The sequence below is a fragment of the Rhipicephalus sanguineus genome, chromosome 1 (assembly GCF_013339695.2).
Source record: "Rhipicephalus sanguineus isolate Rsan-2018 chromosome 1, BIME_Rsan_1.4, whole genome shotgun sequence".
Classification (NCBI taxonomy): domain Eukaryota; kingdom Metazoa; phylum Arthropoda; class Arachnida; order Ixodida; family Ixodidae; genus Rhipicephalus; species Rhipicephalus sanguineus.
Genome location: NC_051176.1, coordinates 141762248 through 141769321, shown reverse-complemented (window position 1 = coordinate 141769321; position 7074 = coordinate 141762248). Strand labels below are relative to the sequence as shown.

The following is a 7074-nucleotide window of genomic DNA, read 5'->3' as shown; positions in this document are numbered from 1 at the left end:
CAAAATTTTCTATGTATGGTAAGATAACTCCCCTGATTAATTTTTTTTTCCGGCCTTTATTTGAATCGCGCGAATATTAAAAAAATACCACGTGACTGCCGCCTAACGCGCAGCGCATTCAGTGCCCTCAAATGTAAGTTGAACCAATTGTCAAAGGTTGCTTCGCGCACGGACATCGATTGAACAGGCTGTCGGTGACTGCGATGGACGTTGAGCGACAAAAGGGGCATACTGTTTCAACAACAACAAAAAATTCTTCAACGAAAAAGCGGCAGCAACATGCCACATGAGACCTAAGCAGCACTTGATGCAGCGTAGGCATTTCTTCTTTTCTTTTCGCACCAGTGAAGAAACGCATCAGAAGGGGCGAGGGGGAAAGCGTGATGAAGGACCGAGATAAAAGATTCACTCACACATGGCGGCCGCTCTTTCGTAGATTTTTAAAGACGATAGTCTTTCTTGGGATACTTAAACGGAGAAATTTTGGTCTGTCTGTCTTTCTGTTTGTCGGCACGTCCCTCGATTCAGCCACTCGGCCAAAGTTGAACCACTTGCCCAAGGGCCAGCCGTCTTGAACTGGTACGGCTGTTCATACTTGTGAACGTTGTCGATCAAAAAGTAAATATCATGCATATCTGAGGTGCAACATCACTAGGTAAGTATTAGGTGGCGTGTTCCTTTAATAGAAAATGCACACATACGTAATTTTAAAGGACCCTAGTTTCTTAAGCTGCGCTGAAAATGCGACTGCGCTGAATTTGCCTTCCCTCCGTGCCCTCCGCACGAGCTCATTGTTGTGTTTCGGTTCGGTTTCTGTATTGCACTGTACGAATGCCATGGGTGGTGTTGAAAAACTTTATTTTTGAGAAGGCAAGAAGGTGAAAAAAATATTTAAAAATTGAAAAAGCAGCGTTGTGGGCGGCCTTCAGGCTGCCGGTTGTGGGCGCCGCTCTGGCATTCCTGTTTTACCCAGGCGACGTGTAAATAAAAGAGTGTGTGGAGAGTACTCGTTGAGTGCGGACGTTTCTTCTGCTTCAGCGCTTCGCGCCAAACCGCGTGTTCGGGCTGGCTGGCGTCCCCGCCGGTCGCGTTGGTCACCGCCGGTCTTCGCCTGCTGCTGCGCCGGGACTACCAGCACGCAACACAGCACTCATGTTTCCCGACGTATTGCCAGATGGCGTCCATATCTCACACAGCGCCTCTTCTATCGTCTTTACACGACATTTGCAGCGAAGCACGCAGATTCGCGGCCAATTTTTTTTTTTTAGACGGTACGCCCCAACCATTATTCAGTGTCCGTCGCAGTCACTGATATAGTCTGCTCAATCGACCTTCGTGCGCAGAGCAGCCTTTGATAATTCGTTCAACTTACATTTGAGGGCACTAAAAGCACCGCGCGTTAGGCGGCAGTCACGTGGTATTTTTTTAAAAATGGGCGCGCTTTAAAGAAAGGCCGAAAAAAAATTAAGCAGGGGAGTTAGCTTACCATAGATTGAAAAATTTGACGTTGCTGAACAAGCGCTACAACTTTTGTGTTGAACATTTTTCTCTAGAGTTACTATTTAAAAAGTTCATTAAGCAATCTTTGTTAATTGCCGGCCTTTGCCGGCCTTTGCCGGATTGTAAAAAAATTTTCTGACGTGCTCTATATGGCTCAGAACAATACTGCGTCAATTGAAGACGCGTAGCGCCTATGCCTATTTTTTTAATACTTGGTGCTTTTTATATGAAACACCCTGTACTTACTTGACTGGCACGCAGAATGTCCGGGTTCGATTCTCAGGTCGGGCAACTCAATGAAGTTTTCTTTCTGAATTTATTTCTTGAGCTACCCACGTAACGCTTTATTGGGATTACATTCGTTACGAAAATTTCGCGCTTCAATTCTTGGTGGACCGCGACATAAAAGACTTTCGTGTATAAAAAGAAAAAAAAAACCAAGCCGCTGTGGCCCACCGCCAACAGATATCCCCTGAAGGCACTGGGCAGACTCCGATAGCGAGGTGCCATTAGCCGTTTGTCGACAGGAACTAGGGAAACTGTTTGGACCAGTCTCCTGCTTTCTGCTGTTGCTGTGCATACTAATTGAAACCTTAATCGGCCTTACCTTAGGAGAACAATCTGCGTTTGAAGTTTTTTTGTGAACTGCGCAACTCCGAGAGAAATCGAGTGTTGTCTGCTCACGCTAGACGACGCCCGAGGCGGGGTGCCGCAGCTGGTTCTGCCCCGCTCCCTCGCAACGGACAGGGTGCCTCAATAGTACCGCGTCGCAGGGGCGCTGCTATCGAGGCACACTAGGGGCGGAGGACGTTGAGCGCCTGATGGGAAAGGTAAACACTTCTCTCGTAATATCCCCGCTCGTACTAGGCTTAAACAATTCCTTTCGTTTAGTACTCTGTTTCTCCGAGACAGTTCATTCGTTACAAAGCATTTTAGAGGTTTAAAAAAAAAAAAAACTTGTTCGCGGCCCCGTTGAAGGCCTAGGTGGCTGTGAAATATAGATATATGTTTTTAATGAAAACATCACTGACACGCAGGCGAATTGCTCGACAGCAGTAGTTGCAGGAATACTTGATAACCTCACGGAGCCTACTTGACTTCTGACGGTGCCTATACCGTCTGCAGGCTCGACCTACGCCATCACTGAAGCTGGAGTAGCCAATACTCTACCAAACCGTTTTAAGCAGAACCACCGGAGAGCGAGAAGCCAAAGCTAACGCATTGAGGTGGACTGTGGCAGCACAAAATATCTGTAAGACAGCTTCATACATGATACGAAACTGAACCTGCCCCTTTGATGTCATTCGCCGCTGCCAAACAATTTCGTCATCTTCAATAAAGAAATAAAACAAACGAACAAAGTACCACGCGAACCCGTCGCAGATGGACTCGATTGCTACAGGTTGCATGGCTTCTCAACAAAATGCCTCAAAGACAGAGAGTGGTGCCGTTCTCTGTATACTGGGCCTGCACTACTTGTTGTACGTATATTTCTTTCTGTACTGACGTTGCTTGCGAGTGAAGAACGGAAGATATGCCGCCAACGTTACGTTATGATATACTTTATATTTATTAATATTTCTTTCGAACCTACGATTGATGAAATGCGTCGATTGAAAATTCGGATGAAATCGGTCATGTTCGCTGGTGTTCTATGAGAAAGTTCGTCACTGGATTGCAGGTGAGAGAGCATGAAGGAAGGGAGTGGGAACGATTCCCTTCGGCGTTCGTTTTAATTAAAGTCCATCGTATATTGCACCGAAATTCACGTGAACCTTCTACTATCAGTGCAGTGTGAACCAGTAGCGTAGTCAGACATTTTTTCCGGGGGGCGGGGGGGGTTCACTTACTTTATGTATGTTCGTGCGTGCGTGTGTATGTGTGCGTGTATATATACACAGGGAAAATTGAAAATTTCAAGGGGGGGGGGGTGAACCTCCCCATCCCCACTCCCCCCTGGCCATGCCAGTGGTGTGAACTAAACTGTTGAATACGATGGATAAGTGGGCCGGTTGACACTGTATTTCTGCTACAATTGAGAGTGCAAGAAAGACGGCCGATGAGGTGGGTATACCACACAGAACGACTGCTCACACAACACATAAGCTTTTTGAGGCGTTTGAAGCTAGCCCCTGAAAAAGGAATAGTGATAATCGCTACTTATATCGCGGCCAGCAACTCTCGTAAAAAAGAAGCGGCGTTTACAGGCTGGATATGTGAAAAAATAGAAGTGCTGGTGAAAGTGCTCAAAATTCCACACGTACTTATTTCTTTCCTCTGTTCGCTTTTCTTGCGTATTGCGTTTTCGGGAAAAAAAATAATTACTTCACAATTGTTTGTGCTGGTGCACGAACGAGATCTGCGCTTCCAAGGACTAGTTAGTTTCCTTGAAGAATGACGCCGTCGTATACCTGTCATCTGCCGTATTTTGCGTGACTCTCACTACGTGTATGTATGCGGCTATTTGCCTCGGACTGACCCCACTGTGCATGATGAAGTGTGGACCAAAGACGTGCATTCGAGCTTAGAGGCGCTCGCTTCACGCGACTGTCGAGCCCTCAAGGAAGTTTGCTGAGCATACAACGACGTGTAGCTCGAGGTGACACAACGCCGACGCGTCGGCATAGCAGACTCTCACTTTTCGGTCTGTGGGGGCCATAGACGAACACGAGGAAACGAAGAGCTTGTATTTGAAGAACGCCTAATTCCTGTGCGGACGTTCTGGAGAACCGTTGGGAGCTTTCGCGTTACTCGAGTACAGCCTCACGACGGGAGAGTGCTCTTCTGAGTCGGCATCCATGAGTCTCAATTTCCAGACTGCCTGCCTCGTGACCGCATGTCTCCAATGGGTGACTTCGTCGCCATTAGCATCCACAGTGGATGTGGAATGAATCAACGACCGCGAGTCCGACTACTCCAGCGCTGCCGAAAGTCAACGACGAGAAACCTGAATGCCGACCTGGAAGGCGCATTCGCTGCCTTCGAACCAAAATTAAGGCCCCTATTGAAGTACATCCACAAGCATCCGATGGTCGGCACCGACTGTAAGTTGGGCCTTCTGAAGACAGCGCTCGCGCTGAGAAATGGCGAGACGTGGGCGTTCAAACGTAAGTGCATGAAGTAAGCCTCTTCCTTCATAAAGAAAAAAAAACACTAATTTCATTCGTAAAATATTCTGTTATGCACTAATCAAATTTTATGCGAGACTCAAGTGATTATCGGATTTCTGGATTCGAAGATAATAGGGGGATGGGATGGGGGCAAGGCTTTTTCCCTTCTTTTTTTCTGTAGTGTCCCATCACGTTCCAAGGGCAGTCATGTGTATAGTCCTTGTAGAAAGTTTCGAAATTTCTCCACACATACGTACGTGATCGGATTTATCACCTGATCGCGCACCGGTGCAACTGTACAGGTTTCATCGCTTCAATGCTACTGAAATTCGGTAGTATCGCACTCGTGAATCTCATGACCTCTGCCGTGACTGACGCCCCTACTTGATGCTTGCAACAAATCTTGATGTTCCAATTCCGCGGGCAGCTGTCGACTTCGGAATGTGTGCATTTAGTGACAATTACTTTTGTGCTTGGATAAGCCCAGCCTTATTTGACTCGTTATTGCCAACAATTTAACGAACCGCTCTTGCTAGTGCAGACGTGAAGTTGCATGCAGTTCGATACTCCCAATCGCCTAGATATGCTGCGCCGTACTGCGCGCCCATGAAACTAAATAATTTCAGTCTGTACTGTAATCGATAGCGGTCACTCATAGACGCGCGGGCAAGAGTGATATAACAAAAAAAAAACGCATTTTTCGTGGCTGACGCTGGGTGTCGTTCAGCGTGCTGCGTGTACGCGTGGATAGAGCTGGACGGAGGTGCGTAATGACTCTGCATCATGCACAGTGCACGTGACTGTGCTGTTACCCCGTAGATATGTGTTCAATGCGTACATATTGTTGGCGATGTTCGGCTTCGCTGTGATTCCGACTCATTGAACGTTGATTTGCAGAGTCTGTGTTCTCTGCTCTCTCTGAATTGGAGAAAAGAGCCCGAAATAAGGAGATTGTGAGTAGCTTGTGGCCGACTTTGATGTATTACTTAAAACGCAAGTGAAGCACTCAGTTGTAGCCATGGGTGATGTCATGCTTAGGATATTTTCCGTTCGCCGAAGCGACAGTTAACATTGTGCTTCGTAATTACTTGTAAAGAACGACCCCTTCGTTGAGGAACCACCGACTGGTGATGCTCAATCTGCGACGTAATATTTCCGGTGTACGCCCTTGAGCGTGACCGACACGATGTCTCCGGCAGTAACCTTCAATTAATTGCAAAAGAAAACTGATAGGAAGGGCTTTTATTATTCAACCCCTGAAACGATTCGCATGAAGTTCTATCGCATGAAAAACAGCGAGTTGAATTCTAGTTACTAGTGAAAATAACACGTACCCAGAAACCTTCAAATTTTTATTTTTTACAAGAACTACCATAAATAAGCGAATGCACAGAGCGCCAAACTTATTGCCCAGCAACTCACCATTGATGCATATCTACAGCAGGATTATAACGCGCACACATCACATTGCCTAAATCTAACGTATTCATTGTATTATTTTAGTGTTTTTTTACCAGTTACGTGATCATCTTACTTTGTGTACAGGAGATTGAAAAAAAAAGTTCGATTCGGAAATCACTGCTACGCTTGCGAGCTGTGCACGATTCATAAATTGTGTCTTGCACGGCTTTAAATAGCAGGACCGTTCCTGTTGTTTCTCTTTCGGCCAGGTACAGCACGATGGAAGATATGTGAGCTGATGTACCATGAGATCGAACAAGCAGTTGCGCGTTTCCCAAACCGAGCATTCCAAATGCATCAAAAACGTTTCTTTCTATTGTCTTGTTCACTGTGGCGTCTTCTCAGTGAACATACGCCAGTCCAACCATAACTGTAGCAACCTTCCATTCGTCGGCATGCAGTTGTGCGAGGAAGAACAAAAACACACATTTCGGTGCCTTACGTGGCAAAACGACGATCTCAGTACTAGGCGTACTCTAGTGAAGGGCATCGGATAAATTTTGTACCCCTGGGACTCCGTAACGTATACAGTGCTCACGGAACGAAACGCGTCAGTCTATAGGGTTGAGTAATGCACGTACTTTCGCTCTCACCGTGTTTAATTTGTGTCGCATTGGCGTAATATTGGATTATACACTTACGTCAGGTCCAACATAACCTTTAAGGCCATATTCGAAGCGACACGGCAGGTTTACATCGATTAATTGAACATACCGATTGCTATAGTCATAGTTTTGATGTCGCATTTCATTCCATGGGCACTGTACACCTAAATCTAGGTGGACGGGCTTCCTTGTATTCCATCGTTATGGGTATGCGACAATCAAGGTATTAGGGTGGCATTGCTAATTAATGGCATTATGGAATACGATTTTTTGTTCGGCGCGTAATAGGACGGCTCAAGTAAAAAAACACACAAGGAAGAAACGCCATAATTCAATTGAACTTTACTACACAATTTACACGAGCATCTGTCACTGAGAAGATGCGAAAGGAGCGCCAT

At 46.2% G+C, this 7074-nt stretch overlaps 1 protein-coding gene across 1 annotated transcript in view; it reads left to right on the top strand.

Annotated features, from left to right (window-relative positions):
• The first annotated feature begins 4388 nt into the window (after positions 1 to 4388).
• The window catches only part of LOC119399252 (nose resistant to fluoxetine protein 6), a 32096-nt gene continuing 29410 nt past the window's right edge, over positions 4389 to 7074 (top strand). The window contains exon 1 of the mRNA XM_049416807.1: positions 4389 to 4607. Within this exon, the coding sequence (XP_049272764.1) occupies positions 4529 to 4607 (79 nt within the window). The 5' untranslated portion in view covers positions 4389 to 4528. The remainder of the gene's footprint in view (positions 4608 to 7074) is intronic.